General features: G+C 47.8%; 11 protein-coding genes across 11 annotated transcripts; 4 read left to right on the top strand and 7 right to left on the bottom strand.

Annotated features, from left to right (window-relative positions):
- Positions 1-2: 2 nt before the first annotated feature.
- F5891DRAFT_994634 (uncharacterized protein) lies at positions 3-894 on the bottom strand. Its single transcript, XM_041378305.1, has 3 exons — positions 660-894; positions 316-611; positions 3-246 (listed from the first exon to the last, which is right to left on the bottom strand). Exons 1-2 carry the CDS (start codon positions 835-837, stop codon positions 334-336), a joined length of 456 nt encoding a protein of 151 aa, XP_041234308.1. The 5' UTR covers positions 838-894; the 3' UTR covers positions 3-246; positions 316-333.
- Positions 805-1,666, bottom strand: F5891DRAFT_25016 (Bromodomain-containing protein). Its single transcript, XM_041371071.1, has 3 exons — positions 1,517-1,666; positions 1,298-1,462; positions 805-1,217 (listed from the first exon to the last, which is right to left on the bottom strand). Exons 1-3 carry the CDS (start codon positions 1,658-1,660, stop codon positions 855-857), a joined length of 672 nt encoding a protein of 223 aa, XP_041234307.1. The 5' UTR covers positions 1,661-1,666; the 3' UTR covers positions 805-854.
- Positions 1,667-3,112: 1,446 nt separating this feature from the next.
- F5891DRAFT_994630 (uncharacterized protein) lies at positions 3,113-4,371 on the top strand. The gene is made up of 3 exons (XM_041378304.1): positions 3,113-3,294; positions 3,354-3,381; positions 3,439-4,371. The coding sequence occupies exons 1-3, from the start codon at positions 3,253-3,255 to the stop codon at positions 4,029-4,031; spliced, it is 663 nt and encodes a 220-aa protein (XP_041234306.1). The 5' UTR covers positions 3,113-3,252; the 3' UTR covers positions 4,032-4,371.
- A 2,270-nt stretch (positions 4,372-6,641) lies between these two features.
- On the bottom strand, positions 6,642-7,455 carry F5891DRAFT_1124391 (P-loop containing nucleoside triphosphate hydrolase protein; the record flags this gene model as incomplete). The annotated part of the gene is made up of 3 exons (XM_041363885.1): positions 6,642-6,721; positions 6,779-7,347; positions 7,403-7,455. The coding sequence occupies 3 exons, from the start codon at positions 7,453-7,455 to the stop codon at positions 6,642-6,644; spliced, it is 702 nt and encodes a 233-aa protein (XP_041234305.1).
- A 363-nt stretch (positions 7,456-7,818) lies between these two features.
- On the top strand, positions 7,819-10,975 carry F5891DRAFT_1180275 (uncharacterized protein; the record flags this gene model as incomplete). The annotated part of the gene is made up of 7 exons (XM_041365901.1): positions 7,819-7,856; positions 8,138-8,524; positions 8,574-8,713; positions 8,767-9,107; positions 9,169-10,657; positions 10,716-10,886; positions 10,944-10,975. 7 exons carry the CDS (start codon positions 7,819-7,821, stop codon positions 10,973-10,975), a joined length of 2,598 nt encoding a protein of 865 aa, XP_041234304.1.
- A 543-nt stretch (positions 10,976-11,518) lies between these two features.
- Positions 11,519-13,833, top strand: F5891DRAFT_24857 (P-loop containing nucleoside triphosphate hydrolase protein). The gene is made up of 5 exons (XM_041371064.1): positions 11,519-11,911; positions 11,973-12,050; positions 12,119-12,790; positions 12,851-13,178; positions 13,241-13,833. Exons 1-5 carry the CDS (start codon positions 11,555-11,557, stop codon positions 13,717-13,719), a joined length of 1,914 nt encoding a protein of 637 aa, XP_041234303.1. The 5' UTR covers positions 11,519-11,554; the 3' UTR covers positions 13,720-13,833.
- Positions 13,834-14,333: 500 nt separating this feature from the next.
- Positions 14,334-16,068, bottom strand: F5891DRAFT_936980 (uncharacterized protein; the record flags this gene model as incomplete). Its single annotated transcript, XM_041374067.1, has 3 exons — positions 14,334-14,962; positions 15,050-15,755; positions 15,823-16,068. The coding sequence occupies 3 exons, from the start codon at positions 16,066-16,068 to the stop codon at positions 14,334-14,336; spliced, it is 1,581 nt and encodes a 526-aa protein (XP_041234302.1).
- Positions 16,069-16,325: 257 nt separating this feature from the next.
- F5891DRAFT_1180272 (uncharacterized protein) lies at positions 16,326-18,191 on the bottom strand (the record flags this gene model as incomplete). The annotated part of the gene is made up of 6 exons (XM_041365900.1): positions 16,326-16,700; positions 16,750-16,976; positions 17,029-17,338; positions 17,390-17,505; positions 17,559-17,800; positions 17,842-18,191. The coding sequence occupies 6 exons, from the start codon at positions 18,189-18,191 to the stop codon at positions 16,326-16,328; spliced, it is 1,620 nt and encodes a 539-aa protein (XP_041234301.1).
- A 318-nt stretch (positions 18,192-18,509) lies between these two features.
- On the bottom strand, positions 18,510-19,541 carry F5891DRAFT_1180271 (uncharacterized protein; the record flags this gene model as incomplete). Its single annotated transcript, XM_041365899.1, has 2 exons — positions 18,510-19,043; positions 19,092-19,541. The coding sequence occupies 2 exons, from the start codon at positions 19,539-19,541 to the stop codon at positions 18,510-18,512; spliced, it is 984 nt and encodes a 327-aa protein (XP_041234300.1).
- Positions 19,542-19,748: 207 nt separating this feature from the next.
- On the top strand, positions 19,749-22,715 carry F5891DRAFT_938162 (uncharacterized protein; the record flags this gene model as incomplete). Its single annotated transcript, XM_041374153.1, has 4 exons — positions 19,749-20,135; positions 20,187-20,408; positions 20,526-22,285; positions 22,337-22,715. The coding sequence occupies 4 exons, from the start codon at positions 19,749-19,751 to the stop codon at positions 22,713-22,715; spliced, it is 2,748 nt and encodes a 915-aa protein (XP_041234299.1).
- Positions 22,716-23,540: 825 nt separating this feature from the next.
- On the bottom strand, positions 23,541-24,571 carry F5891DRAFT_937199 (uncharacterized protein; the record flags this gene model as incomplete). Its single annotated transcript, XM_041374083.1, has 3 exons — positions 23,541-23,811; positions 23,865-24,220; positions 24,269-24,571. The coding sequence occupies 3 exons, from the start codon at positions 24,569-24,571 to the stop codon at positions 23,541-23,543; spliced, it is 930 nt and encodes a 309-aa protein (XP_041234298.1).
- Positions 24,572-25,180: the final 609 nt, after the last annotated feature.

The raw sequence follows: 25,180 nt of genomic DNA, 5'->3' as shown, positions 1-25,180 counted from the left end.
TCCAAGATATTTTGGTGCGTGGATATATGACTTACGTCCAACTTGACTTCACCTGACTCCAGTATGTGTTGCAGTATAATTCACCTAGACATTACACAGATGGCTTGAGTTCCTCCCGACTCAAGTTTGTGCTTAAATAGTGCGGAATAAATGCGGAATAAATTAGACCAATAAGTTGGACAATGTTGGAAAATAGCATTGGAAGAGCTATCAAAAGGATGAAATTCTTCTCAGTAGCAATTAAGTCTGTATGACATGACAACCAATGAGCACGAGGCAGGCAGACCAAAAAAAACTCAACTGAGGTGATCATACCGATGGGAACAGATGAATCTAAAGGTATTCGGTAGATGCTGAATTTATGGCTGCTTGCAGAAATTCGGTAACTGTTGGAGGCGCAACTGTGCGCTGTCGAGTTGAAAGACCTGTTGCAGCTTCGCTGTCAACATCAATGACGTCCGAGTCCGCGCCGAGTTCTTTATTGCGTTTCGTCGCCAAGAAATGCAAGTACGCCAGACTATGCTGTGGGGCTGGTGTTCGCGCGGTATTCATTGGAGGAGCGGAAAACCAGAACAGCTCGTTTGTGTCTGGAGAGCGATCGAAATGTTTTGCTAACACAACGTGTAAGCGGGTTTGAAGAAAAATAACAAAAAACCTACTCGTTTCGGGGGGAAGCTTGTCGACAATTGGGGGAACAGTCAAATTCCCTGCCGCGGTCAGCATGGTCCGGTCACGATTGTCCTCGTGCGTGTGAGTCTTAGGAGGACTGTGCACAATTTCGACCAGTCGGTCCTGTGGCATAGCGAGTATGTAAGTATAAAAACGGGGATTAAACATCACCACGGTTGAGCAGTCTATTCATGAATACTCGCCTTGCTGACCTCGGACATCCCTAGTTCACCAACGCCTTGCCATCTTGGGAGAGTTTTCTCAAGCTGACGGCCGATCGCCTCACTATCTCCAACCCTTTCTTCTGCAGTCACTGGTCCCTTTAGAGGAGTGGATTTGGCGGTCTGTGATTCGGAAGCTGGAGGTACAGCGGATGTTGGGGCTGTTGTCCTTAGTTTGGTTGTGGTAGAAGTAGAAGGCTGCATAACAAAGGGCTGCGGCGGTGCAGCGGGACCCGTTCCGTGGACCTTTTGAGCAGATGAGGGAGGTGGCGAGTGTCGGGGCACGGGAAGAATGCTTCTCTTCTGCCATTCAGTTTCGAGTACAGTCTGAACGCGAATAGATAAGGTCGGAACGCCCAATTGGTGTTGAGGGTAATTACGCCGCGGACAAGAAGTGGAAAACGTACCTTGAGAGTCTGCGCATCAGTAGCAATTTGACTATCTGGTTCATTGTAGAACAACGCGTTCCAAAAGACGAGGGACAGATCGGTATACGCGTTGAGCGCGTCCTTGTATCTGTTTCGTTCAACGCTTGACTTGATGGCGTTGATACATCGGGGTTCGGGTATGACCTATGTGATTCGGGTATGACCAGCGTTTGGTTTCCGCGGAATATTTAGAAATACCTCATAATATTCAGGCCACTCTGATCTATCGACGAGATCCATAAACAATTCAGATAATTGACGTTTTCCTCGAGCTGGAGTTGTTGCAACTATAATTTCAACGACTTCCTCTATAGCTGTCTTTTGTGCAGCTGTTATTGTCATGGTCAGAAAGAAGCGTTGTTTGTAATTGTTTATCAAAAGCCTTGAAAATTAACAAGTCTCTACAAACGTAATTGATTTCGCCTAAGCCTCGGGCCCTGAAGAAGTTCAACTATGAAGGAACTTGATCTTGTTGCTATCTGCAATCAGAAATGAATTTCCTGTGCCCCCACCTCCTACCGGCGGCTGCGTCATTTTTACTGACTAATAATTATTAAACTAAGTATAGGAGAATAAAGACTCAAGCATGCATATCCAGCGAGCTCTTCTTCTATTTCCATCATACACGAGGAATGCTTCATTTCCTCAATTGCATCTCAATCCACCGGGATCGTCGTTCCTCATATCTCCCACCTGCGTGCCCAGCTTCGAAGTGACACAGAAAAGGAAGCCTGTGCGACATCATTGTACTACTCAGACAACGAGGCCACACCGAGCGTGGTATTTCCGCTCCGCCGAGAATCAAGTCGAAGTTCAGATGTTGTTGCTCAAGTCAACGCGTGCAAGTGGGGGAAGTAGTCCTTTGTTATCACGGACCGACAACCCATTAGAGTATGATATTGATCCAACAATTTCCTTCCCGCAGCGCTTGCCTGTCGTCTTCCTCAACAACACGCGGGCCTCCGAGGCTTCCTGCGAAAACGGTGAGTTCAAGATGAGCTATCGGAGTTCTCAGATGAGCTACGCCAGCCAGCTGCTTGGTCCACGCCTAATTACGATTGTAGAAAACGGTGTGAGCCGCTGGGGTTGAATGCTAAATTCTGCCGTAAAACAGCTGCTTGTTGCCTGGGCCTTCATAGATTTGGTCCTCGTTTTCTTTATGTCTTCGCACCTTTAGGGTTGCAACGGATGTACCCAACAAATTATATATATAAGCTTTCCTGCTCACAGAATTGGCGTGAACTTCATCAGACTTCGTCCTCCTCGTCCATACCCAGCCGCCCCCTGACCTCTACGCCATCATGTTACACTCTCCAAGCCCTCTACTCCGGCAGCCAAATTTTCGGCAGCACCATATACAGAGCGCTCAACTCGGTCCATCTCTTTCCCAGTCAAACACGTCGGATTGGGTCTCAGGCTTCTTAGAAAGATCATCCATCTACGACGCATACGATATACAGAGCGGTAGATGTTCTCTCCAAGATAGCGGCCCATCGACAACGTCGGCCCTACGTGCCATGGTCACCGGACCACCTATATCTTTAGATATACCCCCATCTTTAGCTAACTTTCGTACCATCGCCGGCGGCCATACCTCATGTGAGTGGTCCGACGCACTGCCTTTATTCTACCAGCAACAACTACACTACCCATACCCTGCATGCGATAAAAGCCCGTCGTCATCACATTTTTCTTCTTCATCGCACTCTTACTGTATTGATCTTCCAACTTCGTCCAACATGGTTCTTCCGTCTCATTCAACATCGCCGCCCCTCCCACCCGCCCTGGCATTACCGGGGCCTTCCACCATCCCTGCAGAGATAACACAATCCATTCGCACTGCATGTGCAAGCTCTTCCAGGTCAGCGTCATCACGCAACACCAAGAGTGAAGGCTCAGGCCCAAGACCACGGGAGAAGAAGCATGCCTGCTGGATGTGCGAGAAGTCCTTTGATAGGCCCTCCACGTTGAGAAAGGTCAATATTACTCTGCCGCTATAAATAGCTAGCTCATGTCAAAGGTCTCTACCTTGCAGCATTTACTCGTGCACACAGGAGAAAAAGGCATGTAACAAAATTGCTGCGGCTGTGCGACGCTAAAACTTGGAATTATAATTGTAGCATTCGTGTGTGACACCTGTGGCCGTCGTTTTGGCGTTGCGTCTAATCTTAACCGTCACGTTAAGCGGTGCATTCTTAAGCCTGTAAACACTGCGAATCGCACGAGCCAGATGACATCTAGTGACTCTGCTGGGACGTCACAGGAAGTCGCATCCGTCCTGCCGCCGTCCGCTGCCTCGAGTGCTGCCGCATCATCAGATTCTGATCCACGACCAAACAAGCGTACTCGTGATGAACCGGCTACGTCACCATCAGAACAGCCCAAGGCGTCCGCGAAGAGGCGACGTCGTGCTCCGTCCCCGTCGCAATGGATACCGACTTCCCTTCTTCCATTCAATCTTTTCCCCGTAGAGTCTACAAAGGCGACTACCGTCCCCCTCCCACCTGTTACGGCAGTCAAAGATGATGTATCCAACGAGTGGGTCGAGGAGCGCAACTCATGGGATGAGACTGTTGGCCTCACACCATACCACCCATGTGGGTGGAAAGGTACCCTCCCGGGCCCAGCCGTAGGGTTCGGCGGCAAAGATGTAGGGAACGTCGGCCTCGTGAATGGAGGAACGTACGTTATGGGAAGACTCGTCATGGTCTAATCATGTTGCCATCTGCCGTGTTCTTCTCTGGATTCTTGACTTTCTCGCTCATGCTGGGAGGTTTCTTGACGTTCTTGCAGGCTTATTTGGACTTCCTTGGTTTTGGTTCCGCCCCAGCATTTATTCCCGATACACCACCTAGTACCCGCCAACTTTACATCTGGCCTCATCACTATTTGCTTGTTTTTTTTTTGGCCCGTTAGGGGTTTTTGAAATGCTGGTCATCTGCATGCATCTAAATTACGATTGTTCCGAGTACGTACTGTAACGTTAGCTTGTTATGAGATTTGTGCCTGTATCAAGTATTATCCTGACGATAATCCATCCTGTTGTTGCTATTCGCCAGTTCGAGCTCCAGCGGTCAACCGGTCACCACGAGCATTTACATAGGTGCCTTGCGCAGCCTACCAGCGCTCGGAGTTTTTAGCGCCGGTTTAACTGATCATGTCAGTACCTCGGAAGTAGGAGACATTATAGTATCTTGAGTCTTGTGACATTCAGCAAGAGGCAGGCAGCATGCCGCCTCAGATGCCTATAATATTTATCGGTCATGCATTCGACTTGAATGATTTTTTTAGTCATTAATGAAACCAGTGAACGTGGCGTCTGTGTTCCCTCCAATCATATGGTACATCTTCGAACATGCCAACTGCAGGCTGGCCGCGTGATGTTTTCATGTGATTTACAGGAATACCGATTTACGTTTTGCGGCATTATCGCTACCAAAGCAGACAACCCAATATTGATATCGCAGTTCGCTCTTTTCCAGAAGCTCCCGATCATGATGCATGATGTGATGGGTTGGTGGCAGACCTATCAAGTACAGCAAGCACATAGCTGTATGCACATATGCCAAATGGTGGGTTATTGGTACGCATCGTCAAACCCAAAACTATGCGGTGATAGATTTACCTGGAAAGATGTTCGCTTCGTCTTATCTTCCCAAGCCCCCTTTCAAGGTTCCTCGGGTACGCTTTGTGGCGACTGCGCTGGTGATTAGACAAAGCGAAGAGAAATTTCTGCTCGAGGAGAGGAGTACAATTAGACATTTTCAGTCGCGACCCACGCTATAATCAAAATTCTCGGATTGCAACCCGCGCCAAATCGGGGTCGTACACTCCAGCTGTAGCGCTTCGTAGAAGCCTACTGCAGGGTCATCTGCACATCGCAGCGTCCCCTTCCCCTATGGCTCCCACACATCCGCCTCTGCGCCCACTTGGTGTCGATGAAGGGTCATATGGCATCTTCGTCGAGTTCTTGCTTCCTCGCAATGTATGCATGATTTACAGGAGACGTGACGTTATCAGCAAATCGTTCGTCTTAGGTTATCCTCATTTTTTTATATCACTAAAGACATTGTGTAGCACGCCAGTAAGACTTTGTTCGTAATATTAAGACTGTCGAGCTGCTCACCTCTACGGTAATATTGAAGCATCGCGTGGGCGATGCTGTCGTCTATTGCAGTCTAGCAGGCGCATGTTTGACACAGTTTGTTCCCCGGAGCGATCAATGTTTTTCGTGCGACAAGTCAGAGACGCACTTGTCGCGGTGCTGAAAGGTCTCAAATGGCGACTGGCGTGTCATAATTCTTCCTCGCTCTGTATATCGCAGATACATGTCACGTAAGTGAAGCTCACTGTCACCTGAATAACAATTTGACCAAGACCCTGATCAGCGGTATTAGCATGGTCTCCTACACTCACCCTGATCGAGCCGGCCGACTCGTACTTGCTGATCTGAGACTTCCCTACGTGGACGATCATTTTCTATGACGTTGGCGACGGACTGGTGGGGCTGGCAACGTGCCTGCCTCTGGCAGACAGAAGCAAGTGCGACCTAGTATTTGAGCGCTACTTACGACAAGGTCCGAAGGCTCTACCCGTACTGACTAAGCTATGTAAATGGTGGCAAACACCCGCACACCCTCATGCGATTTGTATTTTCATTGCATATCGTTCCAATCGTCAGTATATCCGTGATCAAAGATAACGAAAATGCTGTATGATGACCATTTTGAAGCTCATCGATAAGTGCCACGGTATATTACCATTTGTCTTATTTGCCGCAAGAGGCATTTACGTCGCGCAAAACAATTAGGGCTCACTGCATCGTGCTCGAAGCTCTACCCACTGTGAGCAACGGTACGTAACCCGCACATGTCTTGCAAACATGAGCACCTATCTAACTCCGCTACTGAGTTCGAGCTCATTATGGTGTGGATCAGCTTGGGTATAGCAGGTTCCCTGCAACTCAGGAACGGAAAACCGATTTCAAACCACCAAAACTCTATGAATGTTATTCTTTCGCAGCCCCTGAATATGACCATCGTCATGGATGCTTACAGCCACGGAGACACGGGATTCAGGCAGGAATGTCGGCGTTCCTCGTAGTAGACCGATCGACCGTGGAGATTCAGAAATACTGTAATTAGAGTGAAAGGGAGCTATGCATCGGTAGACGTTCTGCAAAATCACCGTGATGCACAGTCCACAACTCGATTGTGATTTATCTGTCCTTATTCGGGGGCTTATCGGCGAGTGAACAAAGTCCTAGTAGAAGCCTAGAATTTTATTGCATTCGGAGAAGTGAGGTTTTATTTTTTGCAGTAGGTCAAAGGGTATATTTGGGGTCGTCCAAGCTCTTGATGATCCTTGTAGGTTCATACAGGTTTTCCGCAATAAACTTCCCATCTAGGAGACCAAGCTTTAGCATCCCTCATATCATTTTATGAAGATAATGGAGTTTACTTGGCTCATCATTCTGCTCAGCTCTCCATATTGCCTCTTCCATGTCTTTAGCCACGCCCGTGAGGACGTGCCTCTTGACTAACCGTCGCTTCGCTTCCTCCAGATCTACATGTATCCACCAACGTTCGTCCATTAGCTGTGCGCCCTTCTCCCATATTTCGTGCTTTAACATGGAGTATAAACCCTCGATCACAACCAGGCGGTGGGAAGGGTATATCGACACAGTGTGAGGGGTAGGATCTTTCAGGGCATGATCAAAAGAAGGAGCAGTTATCACAGCAGTTGCCGGTTGACGCAAAAGCTTGGCAAACTCGACGTAAGATGGTCCGTCGAAAGTCCAGTGTGCACCGCGACGATCATGCGCAAGTTTAGGATCCAACATGGCATCTAGTTGTGCGCGTGTCAGGTGCCACCCATCCAAGGCAACCATAATGGCAGAAGTGGGATGCGTGACGTTATCAGCAGCCAAAAGCGCGTTGACTTTGGCGACCACTAGCTCAGCCAGGGTTGATTTGCCTGACGCAGGGACGCCTGCGATAGCAACTAAGAGCCGCTCTCCAGCTACTTTACTGGCTTGCCAGTGACCATCAAATCAAGTGGCATTAGTCTAGAAAATAAACGTACACTTTGAGTTGCTGTACGAGATAGCTAGCGAGGTCTTCTGCAGTGCTATCCATGGTGTTTGGCACTGGTAAAGTCATCCATCGATTCGATGACAATATCATATAAGAGGACAACATTTAGCTGGGTATTATGTCATGAGTCTCATGACTCGAAATAATAATAGCTTTTACCCTCTGACTACTCATATTGAGCATATCAAGGCAGCGTTGCGTGCTCCGGGACTGTAGCTGGAAGCTTAAAAAAGCACTGATAGAAGTTGGTGCACAGCAACAAACGTGAGATTTCAATAATTATTTTACGGAATGATTATATCACAAACTTAAAATACTTACAGGAACTGCGACATTTATGTGGCCCTAGGCCTGGCTTAGGAGCTGCGTACTGCTGCGTAGCATCATCTTACTTTGTTTCACACCATGTCGGGGAAAGTGTTGGAAGGACGAGTTCTCAAAAAGTATGCTCACTTTACCTTCACTACTAACTAACGTGCAAATGGCATCGTCACGGTTACTCATCACCTTGAACCTTACCGCAGAGCAAACCCAAACACAATACAGGATAAATTTTTAGTCGGATATCAAGGATGGTGCGTTTGAGTCTTTCTTTGATACAAGCTCGTGGGCCGTCCAGGTTTCATAATCACCTTTGAGCGTCTCTCAAGTGGTCTAAAGTCGCAGACGGATGATGGGACGCATTATGATATAGCGACCCTCGTACTCAACATTCCTTTTACAGGTTCACCTGTCCTGGAGATGGCGAACCCTTGGATCCTAACCACCATGGGTGGCTACACTGGTTTGATAAACCGCTCCCAGACGGTGGACACCCTAATACAGATATATGGCCAGATGTATCTGATTACTCCCCATCCGAACTGTACCCTGCCCCAGGTCTCAAAAACGCAGACGGAGAACAAATGTTTCTATTTTCTTCGCGCCACTCGAAGACGGTGAGGCGCCATTTTCACTGGATGGCGTTGCACGGTGTCGACGGCGCGTTCTTGCAACGATTTGCAGGCCAGTGCGACATAGAGGCGGGGACAGCAATGAGGAAAATCAGAGATGAAGTGGGTGATCGTGTTCGAGAGGCTGCTGAAGCAGAGGGAAGGGTATTTGCCATCATGTGCGCATATTTGTCAACTCAGTTTGATCGATATTCATTACGTATCTAGGTATGATGTCTCAGGTGTTCACCCAGACAAGATTCAGCGAGTGCTCGAGCAAGATTGGATGCATCTTGTGCGTGATAAATGCATTCTAGACAGCCCCAATTATCTTCGCGAAAAAGGCAGCCCGGTCATTGCTCTGTGGGGTATGCGTTTAGATCCAAATCACTTTGATTATTTAGTTCATCTTTCCCCTCAGGTTTTGGATTCAACGAAAGAAACCACTCCCCTGAAGTCGTACGATCTATCACTAATTTCTTTCGTTCCTCCACACCAGGCGGTGCTTATCTTATGGCAGGTGTACCTGGACACTGGCGCACATCGACATCTGATAGTGACCCAAACCCCGATTTCTTGCGAGTCTGGACAGAAGAGTTTGATGCATTGAGCCCTTGGACTATCGGACGTTACGGAAATGAAGAAGATGCGGAGCGCTGGGGGAATGAAAAAGTCAAACAGGACTTTGATTTTCTGAAGCAAAGAGGAGATGAAGGCAAAAAAAGAGTAGATTACATACCTGTGGTACTTCCTGGAGGCAGCGTAAGTTCAGTAACGCCCGTCTATGATCATTGTCCTACTGATTATTATTTATGTTCTACAGGGTTATAATCTCTCTGGCGGCCAATGGGGACTCAACGACATAAAGCGCAACGGGGGCCGCTTTCTCTGGAAGCAAATATATGCTGCTCGACACGCAGGGGTGCGCATCATCTATGGGGCCATGTGGGATGAATATGACGAAGGAACAGCATACATGCCCGTTGTCTCTTCTTCAAAGCAACTTCCTGTTCACCCACAGTTTAACTTTCTAGCGCTCGATGCCGATGGCTATTCGCTCCCGTCAGACTGGTATATGCGCATAACTGGTTTCGCCGCTGAATCATTACGCGGTGATCGTATGATACATGAGACATTTCCTGTCAAGGAGTTACAGGATTATTGGGCAACACGCCCCAGGTATGAAGATAAAACAGCTCACGAGGAAGAGGCGGAGCGATGGAAGGAAGCTCAACGAGCGTATCACGATTGGGCTACAAAGGAAGGAGGTGCAGCAGTGGATGAGGCTCCACCTCCATATAGGCTGGAAGATGAGCAACCGACGCAAAGTCCTCGAACAAGCAGTACACCCAACGTCAGACCAGTCCCACCTGAAGCCACCAAGCCTACTCTCGGCCATTCATCCAGTGTCTCAGCCTCTTTTGTATCCCCGCCGCCTGTTCCGGCCAGGAGTCCATCGCTGACCACGAGCTCGCCATCAGCGGGCAGTCGACCTCCTGTTATTAACATGAGTTCTCGCCCTCCACCGGCTCCAATGTCAGCAAGACCGGTATATTCCTCCGATAAGGTGGATATGGACATGCGTCCCCATCAGTTCTATCAGCAACCAGGCTCCTCGCATTCCATTGTCAGGCCATCCTCTCAAGTTTCTTTCCCTCTTCCTCCACCTGCATCTTCTAATGTGGCATATTTGGCCGATGATCTCGCCCGACAGAAATTATCACACCATCCGTCAGAAGTTGTCTCAACACTACAGGAATCTCATGTATCGGAAATTTCTTCTTCGGTCATGCAAATGCCTTCCGTGGAGGCGAGTCTAAGGCGTCCCAGTATTTCGCCCGCAATCCCGCCAATTTCTCCGCGCCCGCCGGCTTCACAAGTACCTGTTGCATCATGGTCCCAATATCCTGGTCAACAACAGCTTCACTATGATCCGTACAATCATCCCCCTGCCCCACCCCTCGATTCCCACCCTTCACCCTCACCCCAGGGTAGGCCTTCCGCTATAGGCGGACCAGGATACGATCGACATGATGCTAAGACGCATTCACACGCCACCTCTTACCTCCGCGTAGAACAATTATATCCGAACACAATTCCAACTTCTGGTGTACCTCAAGAACCTTACATAGCAACAGACAAGCCACCACATCCCTACCAAACCTATCCCGCATCAAATCCACTTGCCCAAGACTACTTTCAACACCAAGTTCCTCCCGCACAACCTCCTGGTGGTTCGCATTCTCCTCGACCATACCCTCCACCTGAATGGGGAATCCCAAGCTCGCCTCCGTCCCAAGTGCACCATAATAGTGTGTATCTCCTGTTCACGGCTGCCCTCGCGTTGCTGACTCTGGTTGTTCTCACAAGGACCTCCTACGCACCCGCAGTCTCAGAGCTATTACGCCCCGAACCAGCCGGCACCGATGTGGACAGGCAATGGTGGAGGGGGCAGGTCCAATCTCGCGGGGCGCGCACTAGACACTGTGGAGGGCATCGCGGGGAGGGATGCGAGGAGACACCTGGAGGGTCTTGCGCAGAGTGAGTTTACTCCTGAACAACGTTCTGTCATCTATTGTTGATGTGGTCTCTTTGCAGGCGGGTCGAAGCTGCTGAACAAGTTCAAATGATATTGGCTTCTTAGGAACTCACAGGAACTTTTCAGCTTTGTACTATGATTACAGATGTTTCTAGTTGGACCAAAATTGGACTTTGATTGAATGACTATCGTACTCTTGAGCAGACATTATAAGCCATATATGCACACTGTCGAGTGCAGCAATGTTCCTTGCTGGAGAGAGGTCCTCGCCATCGTGATGAATGTAAGCAATTAGTTGGTGGCTGTGGCATGACATGTATCAACGCACCAACAAATACCGTCTCCTGCGCTCGAGAAAGTGACGAGAGGGCTCATGATTTTGATTTTGCATTATGGTATTGATACAACAAACAAAATACAACTGCACCGTTATATTGTTCTATGATAGATATCTACTAGACTGGTGACCAGCCCCTCTATGAGGCAAGCCGTCGATAGAGGGACTGGTAAAACTGGGTTTGAATTCGGATACTGAGCGGATTCCCAAGGTAACGTGATGTCTGGCCAATGAGAAAACCAGGTTTTTTTAAGCTGTGCATAGAATAGGAAATAAACAATATAATTTCTCTATTGACGCAACGCGACGCGCCTTAATACACTTGCGAAATTCATGGACCAGCACTCACTCATAGAGGGCATCCGTGCTGCATCACTGGATGTGCTGGATCATTTTGCACATGATCTTATTCAAGACTGGCTCCCAACAAACTACCTTCAGACACTCGGTGATATCAACCGAACGGACACGTTACGTGCGTGCTTGATTGTGTTCGTTTTGACGGCAACCATCATTGTTCCACGTCAATTTCAGCTCGAAGCAGTTCTTGCAACTTTGAACGGTCAAGATAGTGTGATAACTGCAGGAACAGGCAGTGGGAAGACTTTATGCATCATTATTCCCATTCTGCTCCGCCCTGGCACCATTAGCATGACTATCTCACCACTCAAACGTCTGCAGGCCACCCAGGTAATTCAGTCCAAGTGTAACAACTTCGTGCACCATAACATGTAGAATTTCACTATCACAGGTTCTTGAATCGACAAAATATGGCATTCCTACGATCTCGATCAATGAGGACACTGCAGCAGATCCAGCTCTCTGGGAGGTAAAACCAAAGCTCAGTCATGCATTGTCGTTAGTGCGCTGGAGCTAATGCAGAACATTTGCTACCAGTCAATTCGCGTAGGAAAATTTACTCACCTCATTGTTTCACCGGAACAACTATCAATGTTCAATGGTCACCTTCCACGCCTCGCACGGCTCCTGGGACAGGATCAGACCTTCACTCGACGCATTAAACGTGTGCATGTTGATGAAGCTCACAGCATTTATACTGCAGGATTGTCACACCACAGTGAAGATGCATTTCGACCGGCTTACAGCAAGCTTGGTGAACTTCGTGTACTTCTTTTCAAGGGCACGACATTTCAAGCCCTTTCAGTGACACTTCCACCTCACATTCTCTCAACCGTAAAACACCAGCTTATGATGCCACCAGACCATATCTATCTAGCGCTGTCAGCTAACCGTCAAAATATTACCTACACAACGACACCACTCATTGGAGGCCCTCACAATTTTCATAATTTTGACCTCTTGATCCCAGCAGAGTATAGACCACCAATGGTGATTCCGAAGACACTCATATTCCACGATAATAAGCAAGAAGCCGCAGATGCAGCTGCATACAATGATTCCCATCTGCCGAAACAATTACAGAATCAGGGAATCGTGAAACATTACCATAGTGACATGTCGGCAGAATACCTTCAGCAAACTTACGATGATTTCGCATCAGTCTCGGGCACTTGTCGTATCATCCATGCTACGTCTGGAGCCTCAACTGTAAGAACCCTTGTCTGCCTTGTTTCTTTCAACCGGCTGACCCTGGATTGCAATATGGAGGGTCTAGACATACAGGGTGTCATGATCGTAATACAATATGGCATCCCGAGGAACTTGTCGGAGGCACTCCAGCGGGGTGGTTGTGCTGTGCGAGATGGTCATTTGTGTGGGCTTTACCTGATGATGATTGAGCCATGGGCACTGGAGGCTAATCTGACTGAGGAGCACGATAACACTGATGATCCTGACAGACCGTATGCAGTAACCACATTGAAGAAAAACTCATCAAAAAGAGACCGTACGGGATGCGCTGCACTACGATATGTACAATCGAAAACATGTCTTCGGGTGTTCTTTGCGAAGTATCTCAATGATCAGACACCAACAGGTAGTAACATTTTTTTCTTGTTAGCAATCACTTTCCACTGACCACTGTGCTTCGGTGGATAGCACTCCACTATGTTACCATAACATGTTGTGACCGGCATCCTGATTCTAACTTCAATCTGTCTATGTATTTCCTTGGCAGCATGCACTCGTTAGACAGCACCAGTGATCCATTCTCAACTGCTCCTCCGAAATGCAAGCACAACCGACTGCGTGACAAAGAGCTCCGCGCACTTCTACTTGAAAATCTACACACATGGAGGGCAGAGGCTCATTCAAATCATCCTCTTCGATCGGTTTGGCCCATTACATGGATATGTGACGATGGTGGCCTTGAACTCCTCAGCAAGACACATCAAGACAACGTGAAGACGGTAGATGCCATTGTTACACTGTTGGAGGAGACTGTGGAGTGGGGAAAGGATTGTGGAGTACAGATACTGAAGCTGATTACTCAGTTCGATGAGAAGAATATTGCAGCGGCTTCAAGTTCTCGGCCAGCTAAGAAAACTCGCACTGGAGCACCTACTATTCATGTATAATAACATTCAGCTATCCTCTGTAGTAGCACTAGCCAAGTCAAAAGCAGCCCTTGGCAACTCGTCTTCCTCCTGCTCGTATCCTTTGCCTGCCAGCATTTCTCGCACCTTCCTATTAAAAGTTGAAAGTGTCGAAGATTTGAGTTTTTGTTCACCTTCGCAAGTACATCTGCAACGGGCTTCACGGAATCATTATCCTCACGATCTTGGTTAAATGTGTGAAGACTCAGTTCATTGATTTTGTTTGCGACTCTCCAGACAGAAGGTGTTGTGTTGGGGGTTGTGTGATTCAGGCCATGATAGCCAATACCGAGTGCATGTCTGACTTGCTTTTTGACGTTTTGTAGTAGGGAAACGGTTGCGGATATGTCGCCAAGACGATCCCAAGTGGAGTAAATTCCTTTCGCTGAAAAGAAAAGCTGCATGGTATAATAGTACAGCTCATCAATGAAGGAGTACAGAACAGTTCGGATCCAAAGCTACACATGCCTTCAAAAATTTGATGAGGTGTTCAATATTGAGATCGATAGGCATGCAGTGTCCTTCGAGGCCAGTCAGGTTGACGAGTGCGTTGTCTCGCATAATGTCCCTGTTGAAATAGTATAATGTTAAAAACGTCAAAATAATCTAAAAGTGAAAATGAAATCGCACGCAAATTCAGGAGTCCAGATTTTCTTAAGGTTAAAGAGAAAATGAAGGATTTCAGAGCAGTAGTTGTTCGAGCCGGCTCCGCGGAATATCATTGCTAAGTTTCCGAGGATATCTTCAATGCAGCCCCAGTCACCGTGCGAGATGGCACTGGTTAGCTCCAGAACATAGAGAAGATCACGGGTAAGAAGCTGCAGGTTATGGTGAGCCGTGTCTGTGGGTTCGGAATCCTCGAATAGAGTTGCATGGTTTCGTTTCTTCTTGGACGGCTCATGAACAGGTGTAGCGTGTGTAATGAGAATCTTGTCCGCGATCTCAAGAAGTTTGTCGGCAGTAGGGTCTGAAGAAGCAAAGACAGCTAATGAAACATGCCCGCACTCCTTCCGCCAAGCATTCACGACAATGCCTTGTAGAATCTGCATCAGTGTTGCAAGAAGTGTGTGATAGTCCGGGTGTTCGCATCCAAGTTGTGTTCGATCAAGTAGAGTGAAGAAATACGAGAGGCTACCAATTTGATGAATAGATCCTCGATGAACATGGAGGAGTGCCCAGACAAGATTAAGACAGAGGTGGAACAGGCCAAATCCAAGTTGAATGACTTGAAGATGAGTGAAGGGATTGATGTCTTTCACCCGTAGAGTTTTCGCTCCTCGAATGCAAGCATTAGTAGACTGGTCGTTGAAACTAGGAATGGCTCGATCTGATAATTCATGATGTTTCATCTGCAGTTGATTTATGTAGACGTCGTTTATGACTGCAATATTCCCTGTGATGGAACTTTCGTCGATAGTCGAGGTACGCAAGGGAAATTGTTTCGTCCAATAACCTCGAGGCATTTTGTGACGTTCACCATGACGTAGTGTTGACCGATCATAATCCGAAAAGTTCGAGCAGTTGTCAAGGAGAATTTCAATAACATGAATGCGAAGTTGATATTGGAATGAATGCATCTGATCGAAGGTCGGACGAACATCAGAGCTGAACGAGATTTCAGTAGCATGGAGGGGACGGTTCAACATCGGCAAGAGGTGCATATAATCTGGATTCCCATTGCGAACTTCATAAAGAATGGCAAAGGTTCCTGACTGAACCTTCGCTGGAGCATCAGGTCGCTGTTCAACAAAGATAGATGTGCTTATATTTATGTTGTCATAGCACATCACATGTGGCTGACGGACAAGCTGTCTTGCATGTTCGAGGCACCGTGCAGCAAGCTTCTCGAGCAGTGTAAGGAGGGATGTAAATGAAATGCAAAGGCTGCATTTGTACAGGGCTTCGATGGTTTGCCTGGATGCACCATTTGTCCAGAGGAAGAGAGTAAACGGAGCAGCAAGGAAAAGGCTATGATGCGAGCGCTGAGACGCGAGTTGGGTGATAATCACGTTACACGCCTTTGAAACAAGAAATATGTTCATTAATGAAAGATACATAAACATCAGAAAATGTAATGTATCATACAGTACTGCAATCTTTTATCTTGTTCTTGGCCACAGCACGATCCGTCTGAGCAGCACGACGCAGGATAGATTGCAGGACTGGCACTTTGGGTACAACCATGTCTCGCATCATCGAATTAAGGTCCCATGTTGACAGGAATTCTGGAGTGACGGAGTCGAGCGTTCCCCGAAGATCTTCCTTCACGGCATCCATTTTGGCGCTGACAGTTTCACAGACATAAGTGACAGCATGGGGGTGAAACCACATCTAAAAGAGTCGAGTTACCGACAACGAGTTCGAAAGTTGTTCTGAACAACTCGGATTGGGTATAGCTCAGGGCATGCGTTCGTAAATGTCGTTTTGGCTCAACCGAGAGAAAAGTACCGCTCTGGGACTGCCGTTGTAGTAAAATGTTAGTTTTTTGAATCGGACACGATACAAATATGTAAAATAGCATCGAAATTTTCACAAGTGAGATACAACTATTAGCTAATGTGAATATATTATCGGTATACATGATGTATCTATTCAAAATCAAAATCAGATAGTTCGTCGTTGGCTTGCTGTTGCGAGCGCCCGCAAACGACGATGCTGTCTGTGAAGTCGTCTAAAATAACCTTTTCAGCGTCACTTAGCTGATCCAGGCCCAGAACAATCTTTGTGAATGTCGAATGCGTCATCTGGGGGGTAATCCTACCCTTTGTAAGTTGTATCAAGCCCTGCTCCATCAATGCAGACTCTGTAATGGCGCCGGCTGCGCCAATAGCATAACGTATTTGACGGCGTGGGCATTCGTCGAGAAAAGTGTGGAGCCGGAAGGGCGAACACCAGATGAGTTTCGTTAGGACATGAAGGATGAATGGGTTGGTGAATTTCGAGTGAATGACAAGCGCACCGTCCTGTCGAAATAGATTAAAAAAATGTTCTCGAAAATGAATAAAGACTTACTGCAAAAGTGTATTGATGCATGAACGCTAAGTCGTTATCTACGACGAGGCAGCGTATCCGATCGACACGAAAAGTATCTGGGGGGATAGTACAGCCCTGTGGTGGGAAGAGGGAATATCCCATCACGACAGCTTGTCGGATGATCGTTGCGAATGCAGTGCGAAATTTCGTCACTGCGCACCAAACGTTCGCGACGTCCTTTTCGTTAGCCGTCCATTGTGTTGCAACTAGTAGGATCAAATAGTTAGTATAAGTCAGTGTTCGCGTGTTAATTCATACCGAGAAGGGCTGGTATTCTAGATCTTACTTCGGAAATGACCTTTTTGACGATGCGCTTTTTGTCAGCCGCGAGAGATACCAGTGCGTCGTCGGAAAAGACGATGGATAATACGCGTTCCTTTGAGGCCGAGATCGCTTGTTTGCGCGTCTCGGGACTAATGTCAACGGCGGAACCTTCGATGGATTCTGGAGGTGCGACAGTCCCCGTCATCGTTGTGGGCGTCACAACAGGAATGACAAGGCGTGGTGTGGGGGGCAGACGTCGAGTTGCACGACGACGTGCTTTCGATGTCCTTGCAGGCCCTGTAGTCTAGTAATGTCAGGTCAATTTTCGATGATGCAGATACTAACATTGACTTACATGTATCACATGGGAGTTGGGGATCTCTCCTGTCGACATTGGCCGTAAGTGGTGGAGATCCGGTGGCAGGACTGAATGAGTCTGAAATTCCTCATCATCGCCGACCCAACTGGGCGCTATGGTGGAAGGGTAAGTGCTAGACATATGTTATGAGCGCAGGCAGACTTACCTAATGACGGAGCAACATATCCGGTCGAGGATCCAGCGCCAGACGCGAAGTCCTGCTGAGGATACGCGAAGTCCTGCTGAGGATACGCAAAGTCCTGCTGAGGATACGCAAAGTCCTGCTGAGGAGGCGCAAAGTCCTGCTGAGGAGGCGCAAAGTCCTGCTGAGGAGGCGCAAAGTCCTGCTGAGGAGGCGCAAGTCCTGCTGAGGAGGCGCGAAGTCCTGATGCTGATAGTGCGCGAGATCTTCATGCTGGTAAGCTGGCTCGCGCTGGTAGGGAGCGGACTGATGCTGATGCTGGGCGAAATCCTGATGATGATGTGCGAGATCTTCTTGCTGATGCTGGGCGAAGTCTTCATGCTGATCGTAAGTAGACTCACGCTGGTGGGGAGCGGATGTGTGCTGATGGTGCGCGGAGTCCTGTGGATGGTGCGGATGGTGGGTAGTGTGAGGATTGAATGGCAGCGGCTGATTTGAGGCGTGAGGGTTAAAAAAAGACATCGGTTCGCGCGGTTGCTCATCGACGAGATTCAATTGACTGTCCGCGGGAGCATGAGATGGGTTGAGGCCCGAACCACGAGCAGGTTTTGCAAAGTTAGTCTTACCTTTGCGGGGCGGTGCACGTTTGCTGGCCATAAAGTAGAGGGAGTTGAGGATGCATGGGCGCAGAGAGCAGTCCAATTTGAATTCTACGAGAAGCGACTGTACACAAACAACACCCAAATAAACTACACGTCTTGTGACATGGGGCTGCGAACAGGATAAGGGTTAAAATGAAGGGGCACGATGTAAAAAGAACAGCTGCAGATGTGAAAAATGAATACAAATGAGAAAGGGGCCATGATGGATTTGCTAAACTGTAGCATGCATGTTACAATGCGTTCTTATCGATTGATCAGTCGAGCGCATAATGACCGGACACGTGTATACATACCTCAATTGGAAGCGCAGGGCTCATACAAATAACGGCGTACGGGAAGGGTGTGTGGACTGTGCTGCCGAATTGACCGAAACCTGTGAGTTATCTTCCTGATCTGCGGATACCAGATTATCTCTAATCGAAACCCCAGGCTCAGGCGATGGTGATCCCGATCCTTTGGCTCCAGGTTGCAAGAAATCCTTCTTGACACATGCACCTAAGATCTTTGAGAACTGCTCAGCTTGTAGCGAGACAACGCGAAGAATCTCCATTTCATCCTTGTAGACAGCTTGAAGGTAATCTCTGTCGTCATTGACATCAGAACGGTCACGCTCAGAAAATAGCTTCCTAAAGATGTTTAAGTCTTCTTGAGCGAATCCGAGCCGTTCTTCGTTGTCGACATGCAGAGCATCCAGGAACTCAAGGAAGCGCTCGGTTTCCTCGATTTCCCATGCGGTCACCAACATGCGCTGGCATGCAGTCTCACGAGCAGCAAGCTTTGCTTGATACCCTTTGTACAAGGTTGCAGGACGCATTTGCGTGAGGCCATTTTCCAATGTTCCGGCATGCTTTCAATAATTTAGTCTCTACAATTAAATAAAAGAAATACACGATACCTCGAGAAGTGAGTCAGAGGATACGTATGGTTTGCATTCTCGCCCAGTGACACGAGCTGCATAACGGACCTCAATTGGAGCCGGAGAGGGGGGGTACGGAATGAACTTGTTGCTCATTCTCTCGCGGATAAAGCCACGTCGAGAAGCGCATGCAGGATTTGGAGGTGTAGACGGATTATAGAATAGGCTGTCCGTCTCCGATTTGGCAGCTGCAATCTGAGGTGTCTTTGACAGTGAGGATATGCTTCTTAGTGAAGCACATATGTCAGAATGCCTCGTATTGGGAAAGCTTTCTGACTTGAGACTGGAATCAAAAAGAGATGATCCAGGAGTGGTAGCACGTCCGCCTGACAGAGGTGAAGATGGAGGACTGCTTGATGGAGGAGGGCAACTACCGCCTCGAGAAACGGGGGAGGAACTGACTTGTGGAGAAGAGACTGTATGAATCATCATGTACAAAGGGTGGACTTGGGAGAACCTGCGGAAGGCTAACTGGGAAATCTGCAATTATATGAAGCGACCTGTTGGATTATCACAAGGTTGACATCAGCCGGCGGAGTCTAAAAGACTGAATCGATTTGTGCACTGCGTAACACCTAGCACTCAGCAAAGGGCAGCAAATGTGCGTATACTTATCATTGTCACTCAATAGTGCTGATGATCAATGGACATACCTGTACCAGGTTTTGTCCCAACTGCAGTAAAGAGTTTCCTACAATCGAGGCCATTACCCTGCACTTGAATTCTCAGTCTACCTGTTGGCCGCACGAGGAACGTCCGCATCAATTCCCTGTTCCCCCTGGGTTGCGAGGTTCCCAATCGTCAAAACCTTCTACCACTACTGGTTATTGTCATCCGCACTCGGGATATGTCTTTGGTGTTGGCAAGAACCTGTTTGACAGGCTGCAAGACGATCAGTATAATTATCGGCGAGAAATAAATACGTATTACCCTTTCCATGATGAAGGAGAATGGGAGTTGGCAAAGTTCTTGGTTGAAAACTTAACTCAAGCTCAGATTGACAAGTTTTTAAAGTTAAAATGGGTAGGAGAGACTTTGAGTGCTGCTCGACAGGCCTGACTCCGTTGTTTCCAGTTTCACACTCGCCTAAAACCATCCTTCACCTCCAAGGAGCAACTTCTAGATTGGACCGATGCACTACCCTCCTTTGTGCCATGGAAAGTTTCGAACCTAGAGTTTATGGGCTACAAGACGACTTATCCCGTGCAACTTATTTGGCGCGATGCTCTAGAGGTTGTCAAACAACTTTTCAGCGATCCGGTTTTCGCCAATCACATTACCTTCCAGCCACACGTAGTCAATACAGGAAGTCAACGCGAGTATGGAGATTATATGAGTGCCGATATGGCATGGAAAATCCAGGTTAGTTTGGCCCTTTAAGTCTACTACTTGAAGTTAATTCTATATACCTAGGACTATCTGCCAGTAGGTGCTACGCAAGTACCTATCATCCTGGGATCCGATAAGACTCCTGTCACGCGGATTACTGGAGGGCTCGAGATGCACCCACTTTTCATCACCATCGGTAACATCGATTCGGAGGTTCGCTCCAAGGCCACCCTGCGAGCTTGGCGCTGTATCGCCTACATGCCTGTTAGCAAGTTTCGCGTGCATTCTGACTATCAGACCATTCTTCAGGCGCGGCTATGGCATAAGTGCGTTGATCTCGTCTGCGCCAACCTGAAGGTTGCAGCGAGTGATGGCTGTTTTATGCCTGATCCTTCCCGACATATTCGATACGTCTTTACACCACTCATCGCCCATGTATGTGACCTTCCTGAGGCCTCCATGATCGCTGCAGTCAGCAAGAATGTCTCTCCAATCACTATGGCGACACAAGACAAATTCGGTGACGGAATTCTCTATCCTCCTCGCACTGGGAAGCACACACTACAACTTATACACGAGATCGCCAAAGAGATTGATCCTTGGGATCTCGACAAATTTCAGAAGGCAGCAAAAGCTGCCCATCTGTCTGGGGTCCACATGCCATATTGGCTTGATTGGTCGTTTTCGTGTCCATCCGTCTTTCTCCCTGGCGAAGTTTTACATACCCTTCATAAGTTTTTTGCAGATCATCCACTCAAATGGATCAAGGAGATAGTAGGAAAAACCGAGCTCGACACCCGCTTCATCACTCAGCACAAATGGGTAGGGACGCACCACTTTACTAAAGGCATCACGCACGTCAACCAAATGACTGGGCGTGAGCATCGTGATATTCAACGCACCATTGTTGCTTCAATCTCAGGCGCTGCTCCACCTAGATTCGTTCGCGCAATCCGCGCTCTCATAGATTTTTTCTATTATGCTCAAAATCCAGTCCATTCTCCTGAATCCTTACAGTCGATGGTGCAGGCACTCTCCGATTTTCATGCATTCAAGGATGCTATCGTCGAGGCCGAGGCGAGGAGGGGGAAGAAGGGCGCCAAAGAAGACTTTTTCATCCCCAAGCTCGAGTTACTCCAAAGCTTCAGAGGCACGATTGAGAGACTGGGTACTTTGATGCAGTTTTCAGCCGACATGACGGAGCGCTTGCTCATCACTCACTGCAAGGATCTCTTTGCCCGAACAAGTCGACGAGTGAATGATTTCACGGAGCAGTGTGTACGGATTCTCAATCGCCAGGAGTCAATGGAATTGTTCAACCTGTACGCGCTAATCACTTCCCATGGCGCATCGCTCGTCAACGCCATAAACCTTGAAGATGAGGAAGTGACGACCGTCAACCCAGCACTCTCCTGGATTTCTCGTATACTCCCCGATGAAGCATATTCTGTCCATGGACCTCGACGAGTCCGTAATCATTTTCACAAGGGCATTCTTTCTGGAGATGCTCTCACTGCCTTCCATTTAACTTCAACACCAGATCTCAAGTCCCTGTCGCCCGTCGATATTCTCACCAAATACGCACTCGTTGATTTTGATCACGCAGTCTCCCAGTTCATCCAGCGTTCTTCCCTCTCCAGTGGCGAGAATACTCGCTGGGACCACAGACATGGACGCTTTTACGCGTGGAACAAATTTCGATTGCAACTTCACTCTGCCTTCCAACCTCGAGTGATCATGCCAAGCAGGGTGATCCAATCATACCCTCCCAGCGACCTATTTCCCCTCGGGAACTGTGATACCGTCCTTGTCGATGTTACGAGTGATGATGGCCAAATTAGTACGTATATTTTCTGCTGTCATATTCTAACACTAACGAGGTGATATTCAGCAAGTCGCGTCGCCCAAGTTCGACTTATTTTTCAGCCCAAGGTTCCACGTGCTTCCAACCTGGTTCTTCCAACATATCTTTCCAGTCCGCTCCTCTACATACAATATTTTGACTTCGTCGCCAATCCCAATGACCGTCCCGAACTCGCGATGTGGACAGTAGAGCAGTCATATGTGGTGGACCAACATGGCAAACGCTATAGGCGTGGTGGTGTGGTGTTGTTGACGGATGTTACACATGCTGTCGAACTGATACCAGAATACGGTGAGAAGGTCAACAAGGACATTTCTGCGACGACGTGTTTGGAGTCCTATGACCGGTTTTTTTTGAATAACTTTGCAGATAAAGAAAGTTATCATACGTTTAGTACGGAGTTCGCGTAGTATTGATCGTTAATAGTATTAGTAGCGCAGATTTGAATGCATGTCAATCGATTGCTGTGATTCTGAACTTTCTGAATGGCCCAATGATCAATACAAATGACCCTACTCGGTGTTTGGAAATGCAATTCCGAACCCTAGACTAGTATTTCAACTCAATCTCAATATAATAACATATAATGCAATACATACACCCGTTTAAAAATTATAACACTATCGATATCGAGTATTTACGGTGTACAACGGAAAAGTTTGTTCCACCAATCGCGTTGCTCCGATCACCAGGCCGTAAGCTCACCGTAAGCATCAAACTTCTTTCTGACAAGCGAAATTTCAAGGTCTTTTGCTGATGCACATCAGTAAATTCTCACAATTCTTGAACTGCCTTTTTTGTAACTTGCCGCCGGTTAACTTCCAAAAAAGGTGCGGATAAGCCATGCGCAAGAACTGTGACACCCACTTGCCACAAGCAATTTTAAGTTGAAAAAGCAGATGCCTCCTCTTGACTGGACCTTTTTCCACTCTTATTTTGGCCTTTTTTCGATAATTTTGCCTTTGTAAGTAGTGCAAGTGCTAGCAAAAGTAGCAGCAAGTAATAACACTTATCTCACTTATTTTCTACTTGTTTGCGACTTAATCACACTTTTTGAGAGAAAAATGACGGCAAAACATAGCATTTCAAGCGACAAGTAGATTAAGTATAGAAAAAGTTGGACAAAAGACACTAAAAAGGAGTTTCAGAAGCAGCAATTAGCGAAGCAGTAGCATACTATGAAGCAGTGAAGCAGTGAAGGAGATGCATGCAGTGGGCAACAAGAAAGACAACAACTAGAACCCTATGAGTGCGCGCTCATCCTCCAAGTCTTCGTCTGGAGCGGAGGGTGCACCGCGCCTCTTAAAGGCAATCTCCTTCGCCTGTTCCCAGATATCCTGGATGACTGAGTCTTGTAGGCGGTTGATGGATGTCATGTAGCGCCTGGTCATTACACCGAAATTAGTGTCCGAGAACGCCTTTCGAGAGCCGCTGATCTTGCCCGAGGACTTGTTGAGAGAGTGAGGGACCTTGACGGCCTTGCCTTTACTGTTCGCCTCCAATTCGCTGACAAGCGTCTCGGAAGCGATAAGGCGGATGGCACGTTCCACCTAAAACACAGGAAATAATTAGCCGTGCTGTGAAGAGAGGGCAGGAAGATACATGCCGCTGCAGTGCAAAGGCTGAGTGCACCTTTTGCATGCGCTGTTGTGTGATGGTCGCCAATAGCACCCAAAGTAGCGCATGCGTGCTGTGTGAGTACCTGAATGATAAGCTCAGACTCGAAAGGGTTCTCCAATTTCCCTTCCTCCGGGATGTTCCCATACAGGAATGCTAACTTGACAAGTAAGCTCTCGGAAAATGCTTTGCGATCTTCATCAGTCTTGACATCATCTTGCAACGACAGGAAGTTTGTGTATACCGTGACAGCCGTGGTGCCAATGCAATTGCGCCACTCTGATAGCCGTTGCAGAGCCTAGGAAAAAATAAAGGTCAGACATGAATAGTGTCAAAGATAACTCACTATAGCTATAACGGGTCCATCATTCGTGACGATATGGGGGATATCTTCATAGACAGCATCCCAGGTGTCCTGTATAGTAGCGTGGAACGTTGCTTCCGACTTGATACGACCCCAGACTTCTTCCTGGTCTCCGATAGCAGAAATGAGAGTGGGAATGAAGGTTGTGCTCCACCTAGCCACTGCCCGAGGTCCTCCAGGAAGATGCTTGATCCTATATGAAGAACGGGGGAGGATCTCCACTGTCACCTCTAACGGATTCGCGGGACCAGCCTGAGGTTTCACAGTACTTGGAATGCTGGACATGCTGCGAGAAGACTTCAGCCGCTTTGCTGCAGGGGGGGCATTGCGTTTGACGCCGACACCGGTCTATAAATTTTGTAGTCAGTAGAATTCAAATAATTGAACCCAAAGCACACTACCGTAGAAGTCAACCGCAAGGACACTGGTTTGTACTCAGTCTTGACCACAGGCTCGACGTGAGCCACAAACTCGATTTCGGAGGAGGGTGAGTCTTCGTCGACCAGGCCATCCTCGATCATGAGGTCGTCTTCGATCATGAGGTCGTCTTCGATCATGAGGTCGTCTTCGATCATGATGTCGTCCTTGATCACATCCGTTAACATGAGGTCGTCCTCGATCGCAAAGTCATCTGTGATCATGAGGTTGTCCTCGATTAGAGTGTCCTCAATCAAGTCATCGTCAGTAATGTCATCCTCAGCATCTACGAGTTTGCGCTTGACGCTGGTAGGGCGGTGTAGAAACAACAATACAATGAGGAACAAAAGAAGCTCCTGACTGTATCTGTAAAAGTTGTAAGGTCGCGCGCTGCCTAGTCTGCGTTACTTGAGAAGCAAGTGCGTTCGACCCTATAGGGGAAGTGAGTGCAGCAAGGATCTAGAAGTGTGCGCTTAA

Source organism: Suillus fuscotomentosus (genome assembly GCF_016647785.1).
Source record: "Suillus fuscotomentosus strain FC203 chromosome Unknown F5891scaffold_1, whole genome shotgun sequence".
Classification (NCBI taxonomy): Eukaryota; Fungi; Basidiomycota; class Agaricomycetes; order Boletales; family Suillaceae; genus Suillus; species Suillus fuscotomentosus.
Note: the sequence above shows the minus strand (reverse complement) of the source record. Positions and strands in the feature narration are given on the sequence as shown.

Excerpts from the sequence above, each read along its gene's own strand:
- F5891DRAFT_994634 (XM_041378305.1), bottom strand. The coding sequence starts at position 837 with ATGTTTAATCCCCGTTTTTATACTTACATACTCGCTATGCCACAGGAC. Across the intron at positions 612-659 it reads CAAGCTTCCCCCCGAAACGA|CAAAACATTTCGATCGCTCT; the intron begins GTAGGTTTTTTG and ends ACGTTGTGTTAG.
- F5891DRAFT_24857 (XM_041371064.1), top strand. The coding sequence starts at position 11,555 with ATGGACCAGCACTCACTCATAGAGGGCATCCGTGCTGCATCACTGGAT. Across the intron at positions 12,051-12,118 it reads CAGATCCAGCTCTCTGGGAG|TCAATTCGCGTAGGAAAATT; the intron begins GTAAAACCAAAG and ends ATTTGCTACCAG. Across the intron at positions 12,791-12,850 it reads CTACGTCTGGAGCCTCAACT|GGTCTAGACATACAGGGTGT; the intron begins GTAAGAACCCTT and ends TGCAATATGGAG.
- F5891DRAFT_994630 (XM_041378304.1), top strand. The coding sequence starts at position 3,253 with ATGTGCGAGAAGTCCTTTGATAGGCCCTCCACGTTGAGAAAG. Across the intron at positions 3,295-3,353 it reads GGCCCTCCACGTTGAGAAAG|CATTTACTCGTGCACACAGG; the intron begins GTCAATATTACT and ends TCTACCTTGCAG. Across the intron at positions 3,382-3,438 it reads CGTGCACACAGGAGAAAAAG|CATTCGTGTGTGACACCTGT; the intron begins GCATGTAACAAA and ends TTATAATTGTAG.
- F5891DRAFT_25016 (XM_041371071.1), bottom strand. The coding sequence starts at position 1,660 with ATGACAATAACAGCTGCACAAAAGACAGCTATAGAGGAAGTCGTTGAA. Across the intron at positions 1,463-1,516 it reads AGTGGCCTGAATATTATGAG|GTCATACCCGAACCCCGATG; the intron begins GTATTTCTAAAT and ends CGAATCACATAG. Across the intron at positions 1,218-1,297 it reads CTGATGCGCAGACTCTCAAG|ACTGTACTCGAAACTGAATG; the intron begins GTACGTTTTCCA and ends ATTCGCGTTCAG.